This window comes from Rutilus rutilus (assembly GCF_951802725.1).
Source record: "Rutilus rutilus genome assembly, chromosome: 1".
Taxonomy (NCBI): domain Eukaryota; kingdom Metazoa; phylum Chordata; class Actinopteri; order Cypriniformes; family Leuciscidae; genus Rutilus; species Rutilus rutilus.
Genome location: NC_140209.1, coordinates 32,019,991 through 32,037,214, shown reverse-complemented (window position 1 = coordinate 32,037,214; position 17,224 = coordinate 32,019,991). Strand labels below are relative to the sequence as shown.

The 17,224-nt window shown below is 42.3% G+C and overlaps 1 protein-coding gene across 3 annotated transcripts in view; it reads left to right on the top strand.

Moving 5' to 3' along the window:
• Positions 1–2,607: 2,607 nt before the first annotated feature.
• The window catches only part of LOC311293014 (leukocyte immunoglobulin-like receptor subfamily A member 3), a 41,132-nt gene continuing 26,515 nt past the window's right edge, over positions 2,608–17,224 (top strand). The window contains exons 1-10 of one of the 3 annotated variants that reach the window (XM_084412898.1): positions 2,608–2,709; positions 3,574–3,609; positions 6,318–6,590; positions 8,582–8,839; positions 9,055–9,327; positions 9,400–9,528; positions 10,331–10,498; positions 10,585–10,866; positions 11,116–11,358; positions 11,453–12,630. In XM_084412898.1, coding sequence (XP_084269024.1) covers positions 2,679–2,709; positions 3,574–3,609; positions 6,318–6,590; positions 8,582–8,839; positions 9,055–9,327; positions 9,400–9,528; positions 10,331–10,498; positions 10,585–10,866; positions 11,116–11,358; positions 11,453–11,583 — 1,824 coding nt within the window. In that variant the 5' untranslated portion in view covers positions 2,608–2,678 and the 3' untranslated portion in view covers positions 11,584–12,630. Of the gene's footprint in view, positions 2,710–3,573; positions 3,610–6,317; positions 6,591–8,581; positions 8,840–9,054; positions 9,529–10,330; positions 10,499–10,584; positions 10,867–11,115; positions 11,359–11,452; positions 12,631–17,224 lie in introns of those variants that run through there. The other 2 variants (XM_084412897.1, XM_084412896.1) reach the window with 2 other exon arrangements.

Sequence of the window (17,224 nt, the reverse complement as noted above, 5' to 3'; positions counted from 1 at the left end):
ACAAATGCGACCCGGGATCGCTCATTGTTGAAGGTTCTCGGTTGCAGTGCGAAGTGCATTGAGCATCCAGTCAGGAACGCTCGACAGAAACTGGGTTCTCCGGCATACCTCTCCGGTACAGGTAAACGCGGTTCCGACTGGGAGAGAGGATCTGATGGTGTGGGGGGAACGGCCGGTGTGGGCGGCGCAGTGGGAGCTCGCAGTTGTTGGATTTGCTGGGTGAGCTCGGACACCTGCGCCACCAGCGCCTGAACCGCACGGCCAGTGTTGTTAAGCCCCTCCTCCTGGGCGTCCATGCGTTGAATGCTGCGGTTGATGAACGTTTCCATAGAAATCTGAGCCTCGCCCGCTGCTTCCATGATACGGTCAGATCGTTCTGTCATGCTGATAGAACGAGGAAGCAATAGCAGGTGCAATAAACTCTTTATTGAGTAACAATGATGAACATATAGGACGAACAAACACTGGCGGGTGGCGCAGGGACTTCGACGGTCGAACACGGGTGAGTCTGAGCTGGTGCAGAGTGACGTGAAGGTGATGGTGATCTCCGGCGTGAACAACGAACTGAACAGGGAACAGGAATCCAGGAACTAACACCACACGATCACAGGACGAAGAACAGGAACACCAGACAGCAAGACATCACACAACGATCTGACAATGGAGAGAAGAAAACGGTGAGTATTTAAGGAAGTGATGATGAGTCACAGCTGGCGCCGATGATGATTGCAGATTGATGAATGAGCATGATTGCTCTGGCCACACCCAAACCACGCGACACACACACACACACAAATAACAAACGCACGAGACAAAAAGGAAGCAATGCATTCGTAAACCGTGACAGTTGTAGCCACTATTTATGGGGGAAACACAAGCTTCTTATCAAGGTCCACTTCCAATTCCCAATCCAATGCTGACTGCAGAATGCTTGCATCCTTAGGTGTTGTACTATGCTCTTGATGTTGGCCAGCTGGTACAAAATTTGTGAAGTTGACCTGTCCTGCCGATGTTTGTGGGAGATTGTTTGTGGTGGTTCGCTTCTGTTCCAGTATTGATGCCAGTTCTCTGAGTACTTGGTTATGCCGCCAAGTATAGCGCCCTTGGGTGAAACTTGTAGTGCACCCTGCTAGAATGTGCCTTAGGGATGCAGGTACTTGACACAGGGAACAGGCAGGATCTTCTCCATACCACTCTTTCAGATTTTGGGGGGAGGGTAGCAGGTCGTATGTGGCCCTGATGACAAAACTCAGCCATGCTCCATCTGCCAGATGTCACGCTAGCTGAGCTTTTTCTTCTCTAGGCCCTCCCAGTTGGTCCATCTCCCTTGCTTGGCCATTAAGACAGCTTTGGCATGTCGCTCTCCCTCCTCCTGTCTCCTAACCTCTTCTACCACTAGCTGTCTCTTCTGCACTGATGTCGCTTTATGCCACAGAGGAGTTTTGGGGATGAGTCCAAACCCCGCCCTTCCATGCTGTACTTGTCCAACCACATCTCTGAAATGAAGCGCAGACTTTGCACTCTGAACAGCTTCTGATGGAGTCCACTTCCTTCCCGCTACCACCCGGGGGACCGCTGTTCGAATGACTGCATCCTCGGATTCAGATAGGGTCATGACGAGCCTTGCTTTGGTGCATTTAAACTCTTCCATGAGCCCTGTGATTGGTAATTCCAACTTGTCATGTCCATAAAGGCCAACGGAACTTAAACAACATGGAATTCCAAGCCACTGCTTCAGTTGTGTGCTTATCAGCCGTTCGGCCCGTTCCAACTTTTCAACCTTGGTGATGGGGATCTCATACACAGTTAATGGCCACAAGAGTCTTGGGAGTATTCCAAACTAAAAAAAAACATAACTTGAGTTTTCCTGGCAACAAGGTCTTGTTGATGCGCTCCATGTACAGCTGGTCTCATTTTTTAGTTGTTCAAACTGCTCGGTGTCTTTGAGCTTCGCATCATACCATCTCCCCAAGCTCTTTATTGGCATTTCTGAGACAGTTGGGACAGGTGTTCCACCAACATGAAATCTTTGGTCTGTGACTTGGCCTTTCACGATGGAGATGCTTCTGCAATTATTGGGCTTTAACTTCATCCTCGCCCATGTTATATTTTGATGAAGTTTCTCCAGCAATCTCTTGGTGCAGGGGACAGTTGTTGTGAGTGTTGTTAGTTCATCCATATAGGCTCGAATTGGTTGTAACCTCTAATTACATTGTAGTCGTTCTCCTCCCACGACCCATTTCAAGGCTCTAAATAAATTATATTTATTTTATTTTTTATTTTTCAAAAGTTACTTTCTCAAAAGTACTAACAAAATTGTTATTTGAATCGTGAAGCTGCAAACTTATAAAGTTAACTTATAAAATTATGAATACATATAATAACATTATTACAATAAAGACCCATCAAAGTTATGATTCCGTTTCCATTAAACACACAAGAATATACTTCTCGTAATGGCAAATTTATGCTGTTCACAACATTTCAGTAAACTTGCGTGACATTGAACATGTGTTACGAGATCATCAACTTCTTAAAAAGGTTTTCTGTAACACATGAGGTACATTTGTATGTCTTCTTTAATCTGTCATTATGTTCCTAAAGATCTGACTATGTATCAGGAAGTCTTGAGGCTTTAACTCAGTCTGTCTTTAACCGTCAGTCATTATTCAGTCAGTATGGAGCTCAGTCAACTCCCTCTTCTGCTCTGTGAGTATTATTTCCTCTGAAATGAATTGCACTTATTATGAATAAGATTGTGTTCCTGGTGTTTTTTTGTTTGTTTTTTCTTCATGTTCTCAGAGCTTCAAATCCAGCTCTAGTTCATGATATATGAGTGAAAGACGAGTTTGAGAGAAGTGTGCAGTTAGTGGTGTTTGTGAAAGAGAAATGCACTCTGTTGTGTTTGGGTCAGTCTGTTTGTTCACTCACTCGGTTTAATGCTTTGTCATGGTGTTTGCTGAATCATTTCTGTTGGTTGTTTTGTACAGTTTCTGTCCGTGATGCACTAGGTAGATATTCACTAGTTAGTCTTTAGATGTTCACTATGCAGTTAGTAAGAGTTTATATGAGTTAATTGTTATTATTGTCACTGTTTTCAGACTCTAGAAAGGTTTTTACAGAAACACTCATCCAGGAGCCACTAGATATAGACAAATTAGAAGAAAGACTTTAAGAGAAATGAAACATTTCTGTGTTGTGAAGCTGAGAAACATGCAAGAGTGAAATTTTTATGTGTAAAGTATAATAGAAAGTCAATCAGCTCCATGTTCACAGTGTAATAATTGTCAGATTATCCTGTATTTGGATGAACTGTCACTTTGGTGGCTTGCCAGTGTAGTCGATTTCTCTTATACATAAAATAAGTTCTTGTGGAGAGAAGAATTTACTGAAGGTATCAGAGCAGCACATTCTTCAGCAATTATGTTAGTCTGTCTTCAGAGAGTCTGAACCCAAATATCTGTCTGTGGGACAGACCTTTATACCTAAAGCTAATTTACAAACAAAATAGGAATATTTAAAATACACAATATTTCATGAGTTTTTTTTTTTTTTTTTACTTTGTGTTTTTAGTGCTGATTTCAAACTTCCAGTCTGGATACACTCAAGGTGAGTGAATTTGATTAATAAATTTCATCACAAATGTGTGATTCTGTTACAAACCAGGGGCCGGATTCACGAAACAATCTTAAGAATAAAATTATTCTTAACTGCTGTTTCCTTCTTATTTTCTAACTTAAGAAAAGAAAAAAAAAGATAAGAATATTTTGTATTGCCAAAAACTTTACTTAAGAATGTTCTTATCTTTCTTTTTAAGGTTCTTCTTAAGACAAAATTTGGTTGTACTAAAAAGGGTTACAATTTATTTTAAGGTGTCATTGTGTAATTATATAAGTACTGTGTAATATTAAGTAACTACATGTACTATAGGGTTAGGGAAGGATTAGGGTTTGGTTGAGGGTTATTTGCATGTAATTATACATAATTTACTGTTATTGCTATAGTAAACACATGCAGTAACATGTAACTACGTCACCTTAAAATAAAGTGTTTAATAATTTAATAATTATCCTATTCATATTCCTGAAAAGAAATTAAAAAAAAAAATCATCTTAAATAACTTCTTAAAGTCAGGATAACCTCCAACCTGTCTTAAATCCCCAAAGGAAGATTACAAACTTCTTGGAATTTATCTTAAGAACTTTCTTAACTTTTTTTTAAGAAGATTTTTGTGGATCCGGCCCCAGCTGTCACAGTCATCTGCACTCATTCACCTTTAGTCTCGTTTTCATTCATCACATGGTTTCCTTTGTTTGTATTCTCCCTCCACTCATCAGTTACCATGGACATTCATTCATCACAGCTGTTCATCATTTATTTCGTTACCTCTGTGTATTTAGTTCCTCTGTCTCTTTAGTTGTCGGTTGATGTTCGTGTCTGGTAGTGTTTGTTACGTTTATACTCCTCTGCACACTATTACTCCTGCTTGCCTCCTTGTAATTAAAAACCTGTTTGTATTTGATAACCTCGTCTTCAGTCCGTCTTCCCTCTTCTTCATCTTGTGACACCAGCTATGAAATGAGTATCATGATTATAAATACAGCTTTTTAAACAAGTTATATAAATGATTCATGTGTTGTAACACCAAACAGACGGTTCTGAGGTGCAACAAAAACACCAAAAATCATTCACTCATATGAAGACGTTTTTATGCAGAATTTAGAAATATAAAATATCTTTTGACATTTGTCTACAGATTTAATAGAAATTATTATAGTTGCTGGACCTGCAACAACAAAGTCATTTGAACAACAATGACAATTTGTAACCCTTTAGTAACTGATGTGTGTGTCTCTGACTGCTGGTGTGGATGTAGGAGGTGTGAAACTGCGTTGAGCTCAGGGCTACTAACCTAAAGGATGTGGGTTTCAACTCCACATAGGGGGGTATTTACACTTCTGTTGTCCTTTAACTCTTTGCATTGCGCTGAGTGAATGTTCACCTTGTTTGTTCCAGTAATTGCTGCCGGCGGCTCTATTACATTGTTTGTGAAGTAGCAGTTTTAAGTGTTTCTCCACAGAAGTGGTTGATTTTGACACAGAAGTGCTCAGACTTTTAGTTGTCAAGCAATAAACGTGTGGCCTCAGTTTTCTTTTGCTTATAACTTTGAACCCTTTGAACTTAAAAAACAAGAACCTTTCCCTGATCTCAAATTGAAGATGATGATTTCAATTTCTGAAGTCTCAGTGAGTCGTCGAATATTGTAAAATATTTTGTGAACTGTTTTCTCTTCTTGACAACAGTGGTTGATATGATCTTTACACCAAGCCTCCCAAAAGTTATTGGCTAGATTTTTATTTATCATTTTACATTTTTCAATTTAACCATTATCATATTACACCCTAACGAAGTAGTTGTAACGGTCATCAGCTGGAGTGCCCTTGAGAGCCACCAGAGGGCACTCCACATCAGACTATCGTGATTCTTTCACAACTACATTTCCCATAACTCACTGCCCAGACTCATCATCCCTGATTGCATCCACATGTGTCTCATTACCTTGTTAGTCTCAGCCTATTTAAACCATGTACACTCATTCATTATCGGCGAGGTCTTGTTAGTTGTTTCATCTGCAATTCTGAGCGTCTTCCCTTGTTCTGCCCTTGTTATGCCCTTGTTCTTCCTTTGTTATGCCCTTGTTATGCCATTGTTATGCCCTTGTTCTTCCCTTGTTATGCCCTTGTTCCTGGTTTTCCCGTTCCTGTCTCACCCTCTGGATTTGTTTGTTTGTATGGACTGCTTGCCTGTGTATGACCCTTGCCTGGATTTGTATCACGTCTTTGGATTACTCTGTTTAATAAACTGCATTTGGATCCTTTACCTTCGCGTCTCAGAGCAGCTTGTGACAGTCATGATGTGTTTCATCTCTGCAACTCTTTTTCATGTAAACTGCTGCAGTTCGTGACTTTGTTGAATGTTGTGTCTCTTTGACTGCGGCTGTAGATGTTGCTGTTGTGAGACAGTGGATTGAACTATAAGAGGACGAGATCTTCTGTTGAAAAACTTTCACTACTCAAACTTTTTGCCAGTTTTATACTGACAGATGTTTCCAAACCAACTCTGAATGTGCAGTATTTTGCTTTCATAATGCACAAATGATTTCATAAGACACAGAATAAGTGACTATAACAGCTAGAGAACAACACTTCAATCTAACCTGATTATGTGTTTTACAATACAAATGTTTAAATACAATTTATTGTTTTTATTTATTATTTTATCGCATTATTTCATTGTTTATTGTTGTCTTTCTACAGAAAGACCAAAACCCAAAGTGACCATTAAACCTGATCATCATGTATTCAGAGGAGAGACAGTCACTCTCAGATGTGACATATATGATGGAGGAGTCACTAGCTGGCGGTACAACTGGTATAAAGACGGTTCAACCAGTGTTTTCAGTGAACGACAGGAACACACATTCAGTTCTGTTACTGAGTCTGACTCAGGTAAATACTCCTGTTATGGGACAGAGACTGAAGGATCACGCAGATCAAACATCAGTGATGAAGTTACACTGACAGTATCAGGTGAGTTTGATCATCTCTTCATAAACACACACAAGTTTAACATTTTATTAATGAGCGATTTGCTTCTTCACATTAAGATACATTTTTAAACCAAAATTATCTCAAATGATCTTCAAACCTAGTCTCAAAGTTGGCTGATTTTTGGATTTTGCACATCCATTACCAAATAACACCCTAAAAAGTAGTCATGATGCATATCGATGATGATTTTTGTTATTATTATGTTTTTCAACTATAAGTGCTTGCAGACTGAGATATAATATTTGGTAACACTTTATTTTGATGGTCCCCTTTAGACATTCTGTTGACTGAGTGAAACAGCTCCTACATGTCAACTAACTTTCATTGAGTATTAGTAGACTGTTAGTTTAGGGTTAGCAGAATAAGTTGTATGTATAGGCTACTTGCAAAGTTACTTATACTCAATTGAATGTCTAAAGAAGGAGCATCAGAATAAAGTGTTTCCAATTATTGATAAAACATGATAGAGAAACAAAAATCAAAAGCAAGAAATAGATTAAAAAATATATTTAAAAAAAATGAAGATTCTTCATTGTCACTTTACAATGGTATAGCGAAATTAAAGCAATCCTTATGGTACCATCACATATAGCTTTGTGCAAACTAACATTTAATTTAAATAAATACAATTTAAGTAGAATAGAAACAATACGATAATAACCAATATACAGGACAATACATCAATAAACAATATGCCAAAATCAAGACAACGCAAAGACAATATAAAACAATACACACAAAACCAGTGCAAGCAAGGCGACAGTCAAATATTGCACAGTAAGCAGTAATACAGCATGATATTGCACACAATGAAAAGAGAGGTAAGTGCAACAGAATGTAACCCAATTTAAATAATATAGTGTATATTGTTATGGCTGGCTCATATACCGCAACATAAAACAGGCAAACAACAAATGCTTTAACAATAAACAAATTTATTTACAAACCAAGCAAACAATTATTAAACAATCAAAAGAAAACCGACGTCTAGGGAAATCTCTGGCACTAAAAATAAATATGGGAAAGAAAAGATTTAGGAGCAAAATATGTACAAATAAGAAGAATGGGAGAGAAGTGAGAGAGCCCTCACTTGAAGTCACTCAGGTCTTTATACTGACACCATATTATAAAGTTAATTAGGGATTGAATGCAACTGTTGCCCAACTAACGTCTGCACTGTGTAGAAGAGCCATCAGGGGGAAAACAACATGTATATACACTGAAATATACAGAGGGTGTTGTTAACCTTGTATAGGTTGAGATATAACATGCCCTGTCAGATTGGTGTATTTCTCAGTTTATGTGTGTGTGTGTGTGTGTGTGTGTGTGTGTGTGTGTGTGTGTGTGTGTGTGTGTGTGTGTGTGTGTGTGTGTGTGTGTGTGTGTGTGTGTGTGTGTGTGTGTGTGTGTGTGTGTGTGTGTGCTGGCAGTGTTCAACTCCCTTATAGCGCTGGGGTAAAAACTGTTCTTTTGTCTATTGATCCACGATTTGATGAACCTAAAAGGTTTACCAGAGGGCAGCAACTCAAACAAATGATGACCCGGATGGAAAGGATCCTTTAAAATGTTTCCTGCTCTTCTGTAAAGCTCTTTTAGGGAAGGCAGAGGGCAGCCAATGATGTTTTTTTGCAGAGTTGATTACTCTCTGGAGAACTTTCTTATCCTTATAATCTTGTTAGTGCTCACTTCTCATCAATATAACTTATTTTGCCTAAATTAAGATTCCCAAATATCTTGGGAATGAGCATGGAATATGTAAAAAAAAAAAAATGTTTTACCATACTAATCATCAGTAAAATAATACTTCTAATAACTTTAATTTAATCTTTTTTTCTCACAATTAAATTTTTTTCTTACATTGTCTATGAAATCAAAATATATGAATAATTTACCAGTGAGAGAATGAGATCATCTGTTGAAACCGTTTCAGAGCTCATGCTCCCAAATTCCCAATAATTTTATATTAACAGATTTTCCCAAACCAACTCTGACTGTTGAGCCACAGAGTTCAGTGTTCACTGGAGACTTAGTTACACTGAGATGTGAGCTGGATAAAATAACTGGATGGAAGTTTCTCTGGAGCAAAGACTCAAACACTGAATCTGCTGAAGCTGCAACTAAAACAATCAGTCGTGTGAAAGTCTCTGATGGAGGAGAGTACAGATGCAGAGCGCGAAGAGGAGGATATTACACAGATTACAGTAAACCAGTAGCAGTGACAATACATGGCAAGTGTTTTTCCTCTCATAATGAACTCTGAGATCACTATATGAAAATGATTTATAAGACACTAAATAAACATAGAGAACAACACTTCAGTTTAACTTGATTTAGTGTTTTGTAACTGTTTGCACAATAAAAAACAGCACATCTTATTATTTGTATTTATTTTATTATATTATTTATCACATTATTTTCAATGTTTATTGTTGTTGTTCTACAGAAATACCAAAACCCAAAGTGACCATTAAACCTGATCATCATGTATTCAGAGGAGAGACAGTCACTCTCAGATGTGACATATATGATGGAGGAGTCACTAGCTGGCGGTACAACTGGTATAAAGACGGTTCAACCAGTGTTTTCAGTGAACGACAGGAACACACATTCAGCTCTGTTACTGAGTCTGACGCAGGTAAATACTTCTGTTATGGGACAGAGACTGAAGGATCACGCTGGTCACAACACAGTGATGAAGTTACACTGACAGTATCAGGTGAGTTTGATCATCTCTTCATAAACACACACAAGATTAACATGTTATTAATGAGTGATGTCTCTATTTCAGTTCCCAGAGCAGTTTTAAGTGTTTCTCCTCAGAAGTGGTTGACTGAAGGAGATCCAGTGACTCTGATCTGTGAGGTTAACGGCTCCTCTACAGGCTGGACATTCAGCTGGTTCACTGAAACTGTCTCAGGTCAGATATAATGTGCTTCATCTGAATTAACTGTTTATATTGAAGTGAAATATATCATTTTATATGTCTGAAACCAGACACAGACTGGGTATTAAGGGCAACACTTCCATGGGCACCAAGCAGTGAAACTTTGAGTGTCATGATGAAATAAACAGGAAGCAATCGCAGATACTCAAGGTGATATTTATTCTCCAAAGTACACACAACAGAAAGAACAGGAAGGCGGCGATTCAGACTCAGGCAGGGACTTGATGGTCTGTGGTGCGCTGGTGCGGTGATAGTGGTGAATCCCAATCCCGGTGCTGGAGTGCGGTGAACCCAAGGATGACGAACACAACGGCAGGAAGACAAGGCAAGGCGAACACAGACACGGCAACTCCACGGGGAAACAGACACGGCAGGTCACAGGACATCAACAAACAATCCGACACTGGAACAGAGAATGGTGTGAGTATATATAGGAACGGAAATGAATCGCAGCTGTGAACAGTGATTGATGATGATGATGATCAGCTGGAGCGCTGACGGACACGTGAACGGGACAACGCCCACTCACACATAAACAACAATGACACGAGACAAGAAGAAAACAATGCATTCAACAACCGTGACATTGAGATCCCAATCCCTCATTTACAATCACTCCTCTGTAACAACATAAGAGCCATTGATCAAACCCTGAATAAAACAACCTAAACACAATGAGTAATTCGAGTTACACAAATGTAAACCAGTGTATTCAGGTTCAAGTTTAGTTACAAATGCAATTTATATGAAATCTACACATTCTGACTTTATACAGGGAGCAGGAATGATCATGACCTCCTCTCAGACAGCAGCAGAGGAGCTGGAGGAAAATACACTGTCAGTTCTGCTGATCTAAAACACACAGGAGTTTATGTGTGCAGAGCAGAGAGAGATAAAACAGCCGTTACAACATACAGCAACACACAACCACTGTGGGTCACTGGTGAGTTCACATACAGTATATAGTAAATGATTGGTTCATCTTTAATAAAGACAATTTCCAAATTATAGCTGTAATTGTCTTGTCAGGCGTTTCTCCTCCAGTGTCTCTGATCATCAGTCCCAGCAGAACTCAACACTTCACATCTGTCTCTCTCTCTCTGAGCTGTGAGGACCAGAGTAACTCTGATGGATGGACAGTGAGAAGATACACAGACAGCGGGTGGCTGGAAGATTGTTCATCATCAGTGTGGGGATCACAAACAGGATCTACATGTACAATCAGATCCACCAGCACATCAAACACTGGAGTTTACTGGTGTCAGTCTGAATCTGGAGAGAACTATCATCCTGTTAATATCACTGTACACTGTGAGTCTGTGTTTCTGTATTTATTCATTTCACTGACAGTTTACAATCAATACACAGGTTTATTAAACAAGAGCAGGATATACTGTAGTCTGACGTTGACCAGTAAACAACCAGCCAGACCATCATAGCAATACACTAAAAACAGAAACCATGTGGGCAGCGGAAAATATAAAGTTCTTTTTTATTTTGTCTTGTTTTTATTATGTTACGATTTTGTTCAAATATTGCATGTCTCCTGTGTTTCTGTAGCTGGTGTGATTCTGGAGAGTCCTGTTCATCCTGTGACTGAAGGAGATAATCTGACTCTACGCTGTTTATATCAATATACAACCCTATCAAACCTCAGAGCTGATTTCTATAAAGATGGATCACTCATCCAGAATCAAACTACAGAGAAGATCATCCCTACTGTCTCAAAGTCACATGAGGGTTTCTACTACTGCAAACACCCAGAGAGAGGAGAGTCTCCCAAGAGCTGGATCTCAGTCAGAGGTGAGAGTCACTGAAACTGTGAGCTGATTTATTTCTTCATATGCCCTCGTTCAGATATAGTTCATGATAAATTATTTGTGTGTCTCTTTTTCAGGCTCTCATTCAGACTCTCAGATCTCTGTCCTCCGCATACTCAGTTCTGTACTGGCAGCTTGTCCATATCTGATAGTGACAGTCGTGCTGATTTACAAATTCTGCAGAATGAGAGGAAAAACACCTGAGTGATTTATTAGAAGATATTATTATCATTATTTTTAACTGACCAACAAATCAGTCAAAATAATTATTAATATGATGTGATGTCACATTTGGCTTTGCTCAATGAGGGTTTGATCTTTGTAAATTTGCTTTAAAAACACTGTTGTGAATTCTGCTTTACAAATACTGAACTGTCACATTTGGTTAAATTAAATGCAGGAATCCCCTTTATTATTGCTGTGTGTGTGTGTGTGTGTGTGTGTGTGTGTGTGTGTGTGTGTGTGTGTGTGTGTGTGTGTGTGTGTGTGTGTGTGTGTGTGTGTGTGTGTGTGTGTGTGTGTGTTGTTTGATTACAGTATTGTATTTAAGATGGTGTTAGACTAAATAAATGGAGTCACTCCTGATTCACAATGTCTAACGTTTGTCATGTTACAGTTTTTAAAGTCATGTTACATGTTAAAGTCAACATGTTTTTAACATGCATAATTTATCCACCAGGAATTGATGGTAAAAGCAGTTTAAACTGTGGAATAGACAATAAAGAGTAAATTGTGGTTTCATGTTGACTTTAACAAAGTACATGGATGTTATCCTGTAAACACGTTTGGTTTTTGCTGTTTTTGACCAATAAAATATTATTGTAAATATAGACCAGACCTTCATCAAGCTTTAGTATCACAAGTACATCCCCGTCCCACTCAGTTTACTTCCCACAATCCCATTTGGCAACTTATTTTCATCTTTTACTATATATATATTGCTTTGTTTAAAATAAAGCCTGACAAGACAGTGACTGTCTGTTTATAACGTTTTTAATATATTAGCTTACATTTCAGTAGCTTTTCAATTTTTATTTATAAGTGAAAGTTTAATATTTTTTATTTTGTCCTGCTTTAATACATTACAATTCTTTACAATGTAAGGCTTGTGTGATATTTGCATGTTTCACATTATAACCACAGGAACACACTGTCATTTGTAAGCTATTCCTTAATTTAGTGTAAGTCTCCTGATTTGTATTGCTGCAATATTTCATATTTTATGTTTGTTTACTTTTTTTAATAAAGAAACACAGCTTTATATTCTGGATCTGATGCTTTGTCTCGCAGTGTCACAATAAAAGCAGAAGAATCGTGACCTCTGACTATAATTAATCATGTTTTAATCTCTCAATAGTTTGGACTTTTCAGACTAAAACTGTAATCTACAGAAATTATTACATTTAAACAGAGAGAAAAGACCTATAGTTTTAAACAATTCTTGAACATCCATCCATCCATCCATCCATCCATCTTCTACCGCTTATCCGGGGCCGGGTCGCGGGGGCAGCAGTCTAAGCAGGGATGCCCAGACTTCCCTCTCCCTAGACACTTCCTCCAGCTCTTCCGGGGGGACACCGAGGCGTTCCCAGGCCAGCCGGGAGACATAGTCTCTCCAGCGTGTCCTAGGTCTTCCCCGGGGTCTCCTCCCGGTGGGACATGCCCGGAACACCTTCCCGGGAAGGCGTCCAGGAGGCATCCGGAAAAGATGCCCGAGCCACCTCAACTAACCCCTCTCGATGTGGAGGAGCAGCGGCTCTACTCTGAGCTCCTCCCGAGTGACCGAGCTTCTCACCCTATCTCTTAGGGATCGCCCAGCCACCCTGCGGAGAAAGCTCATTTCGGCCGCTTGTATCCGGGATCTTGTCCTTTCGGTCATGACCCACAGCTCATGACCATAGGTGAGAGTAGGAACGTAGATTGACTGGTAAATCGAGAGCTTCGCCTTGCGGCTCAGCTCCTTCTTCACCACGACAGACCGGTACAGGGACCGCATTACTGCAGAAGCTGCACCGATCCGCCTGTCAATCTCCCGTTCCATCCTTCCCTCACTCGTGAACAAGACCCCAAGATACTTGAACTCCTCCACTTGAGGCAGGAGCTCTCCACCAACCTGAAGCGGGCAAACCACCCTTTTCCGACTGAGAACCATGGCCTCGGACTTGGAGGTGCTGATTTTCATCCCAGCCGCTTCACACTCGGCTGCAAACCGTCCCAGTGCATGCTGGAGGTCCTGGTCTGATGAGGCCAACACGACAACATCATCTGCAAAGAGCAGAGATGAAATCGTGTGGTCCCCAAACCCGACCCCCTCCGGCCCCTGGCTGCGCCTAGAAATTCTGTCCATAAAAATTATGAACAGCAACAACAAGCGACAAAGGGCAGCCCTGCCGGAGTCCAACACGCACCGGGAACAAGTCTGACTTACTGCTGGCAAAACGAACCAAGCTCCTGCTCCGGTCGTACAGGGACCGGATAGCCCTTAGCAAAGGGCCCCGGACCCCATACTCCCGGAGCACCCTCCACAGGCCGCCGCGAGGGACACAGTCGAATGCCTTCTCCAAATCCACAAAGCACATGTAGATTGGTTGGGCAAACTCCCATGAGCCCTCCAGCACCCTGTAGAGGGTATAGAGCTGGTCCAGTGTTCCACGACCGGGACGAAAACCACACTGTTACTCCTGAATCCGAGGTTCTACTATCGGCCCGATTCTCCTCTCCAGTACCCTGGCATAGACTTTCCCAGGGAGGCTGAGAAGTGTGATCCCCCTATAGTTGGAGCACACCCTCCGATCCCCCTTCTTGAAAAGAGGGACCACCACCCCGGTCTGCCAGTCCAAAGGTACTGTCCCCAACCGCCACGCGATGTTGCAGAGGCGTGTCAGCCAAGACAGCCCCACAACATCCAGAGACTTGAGGTACTCAGGGCGGATCTCATCCACCCCCGGTGCCTTGCCACCGAGGAGTTTCTTGACTACCTCGGTGACTTCAGCTTGGGTGATGGACGAGTCCGCCTCCGAGCCCTCAGCCTCTGCTTCCTCAATGGAAGACGTGACGGCGGGATTGAGGAGATCCTCGAAGTATTCCTTCCACTGTCCGGTGATATCCCCAGTCGAGGTCAACAGCTGCCCACCTCCACTGTAAACAGCGTTGGTAGGGCACTGCTTCCCCCTCCTGAGGCGCCGGACGGTTTGCCAGAATCTCTTCGAGGCCGACCGATAGTCCTTCTCCATGGCTTCACCGAACTCCTCCCAGGCCCGAGTTTTTGCCTCCACAACCACCCGGGCTGCAGTCCGCTTGGCCCGTCGGTACCTATCAGCTGCCTCAGGAGTCCCACAAGCCAGCCAGGCCCGATAGGACTCCTTCTTCAGCTTGACGGCATCCCTTACTTCCGGTGTCCACCACCGGGTTCGGGGATTGCCGCCTCGACAGGCACCGGAGACCTTACGTCCACAGCTCCGAGTGGCCGCGTTGACAATGGAGGTGGAGAACATGGTCCACTCGGACTCAATATCTCCAGACTCCCTCGGGATCTGGTCGAAGCTCTGCCGGAGGTGGGAGTTGAAGATCTCTCTGACAGGAGATTCGGCCAAACGTTCCCAACAGACCCTCACAGTACGTTTGGGTCTGCCGAGTCTGTCCAGCTTCCTCCCCCGCCATCGGATCCAACTCACCACCAGGTGGTGATCAGTTGACAGCTCCGCCCCTCTCTTCGCCCGAGTGTCCAAGACATACGGCCGGAGGTCGGATGAAACGACCACAAAGTCGATCATCGACCTCCGGCCTAGGGTGTCCTGGTGCCATGTGCACTGATGGACACCCTTATGCTTGAACATGGTGTTCATTATGGACAAGCTGTAGCTAGCACAGAAGTCCAATAACAGAACACCACTCGGGTTCAGATCAGGGGGGCCGTTCCTCCCAATCACGCCCCTCCAGGTGTCACTGTCGCTGCCCACGTGGGCGTTGAAGTCCCCCAGTAAAACGATGGAGTCCCCAGTCGGAGCACTTTCCAGCACCCCTCCCAGAGACTCCAAGAAGGCCGGGTACTCTGCACTGCCGTTCGGCCCGTAAGCACAAACGACAGTGAGAGACCTATCCCCGACCCGAAGGCGTAGGGAAGCGACCCTCTCGTTCACCGGGGTGAACTCCAACACATGGCGGCTGAGCTGGGGGGCTATAAGCAAACCCACACCAGCCCGCCGCCTCTCACCATGGGCAACTCCAGAGTGGTGAAGAGTCCATCCTCTCTCGAGGAGTGTGGTTCCAGAGCCCAAGCCGTGCGTAGAGGTGATCCCAACTATCTCTAGTCGGAATCTCTGAACCTCACGCACAACCTCAGGCTCCTTCCCCGCCAGAGAGGTGACATTCCATGTCCCTAGAGCTAGATTCCGTGTCCAGGGATCGGGTTGTCTAGGCCCCCGCCTTCGACTGCCGCCCGATCCACTTAGCACCGGCCCCTTACGGTCCCTCCTGCAGGTGGTGGGTCCACGGGAGGGTGGCCCCACGTCACTCCTTCGGGCTGAGCCCGGCCGGACCCCGTGGGGGGAGGCCCGACCACCAGACCCTCGCATACGAGCCCCAACCCCGGGCCTGGCTCCAGGGTGGGGCCCCGGCTGCGCCATACCGGGCGACGTCACGGTCCTCCTTTTTTTGGGCATCATAAGGGGTTTTGAACCGCTCTTAGTCTGACCCGTCGCCTAAGACCTGTTTGCCTTGGGAGACCCTACCAGGGGCATATAGCCCCAGACAACATAGCTCCTAGGTTCATTCGGGTACTCAAACCCCTCCACCACGGTAAGGTGGCAGTTCAAGGAGGGGGACAATTCTTGAACATGCTTTTTTTTTGTACAGCCAATGATTTCACACACGATTATTTTAACTCATCCTGTGGTTATTGTGACTGTTGTGTAAAACTGTTGCATACATGAGCACTGCTGGTCATGTGACATTGATGGTTTTTAACGCTACTGAACATGAACACAGGGTGTCAAGTGCTGATTATGTGTTTAAAGTTGAGAAACACAAGAATAGTGTTAATAGTTCTGATGAATCATTTAGAAAATGGTGTTACGTGGATGAAATGTGGCTAATATATTTTATTTAAGTGTCTGAGTGATTGAGAAAACCTGTAATAATGTTAGATATTTATGAAAAACCTTTGACCCAGAGTATGAGCAATGATCGACACTTAGCAAACACCACTAATTCAGGTTCGTATGTGTTGAGGGTCATTCTGCATGAAGAATAAAACAAGATCTGAAAACTACTGATGTGAGCTTCTCTTCACACCAGTTTATCTTTCTAGCACTTCCTCTTTCACTCTCCGTTAAATGCGTCATTCTACAATTTAGATGATTCTATATTCTACAATTATCAATGATAATTGTGTTTTTTCTAATAGTTTTCTTCAGATTATATTTTATTAATTAAGAAAATGCAGATTATAATCTGACACAAATGTTTTGTGCATCACAGCTGTACAGCAGCTTTAAAAGAAAATAGTGCCATTGTTCAGCTGAAGTTCCCTTTAAAAAGTGTTACAACAATCCCCTTACACACAACTAAGAATAGTTTCTGTTTAATAATTGTACAGAATGATCAGTGGAAAAGAAAGACAGATCGAGCTGTGCTGGAGAGTGTTTTAAAAAAGAACTGATGAGGTTCAAAGAAGGGCCGGTCAGTCAGATCAGTTGCGAAGAAAATGTTGAAATCCAGTGGTGAAGTTTCTGACGCCTCAGTCAGTGAAAACTTTTCTGTTGTCGTATGAAGCCATTTGGCAACTCAAAGCCAAAGAAAGTGAATGTGAAATGTGTCTTGTGCAGTTTCTGGCTCCTCAAGTCTGAACT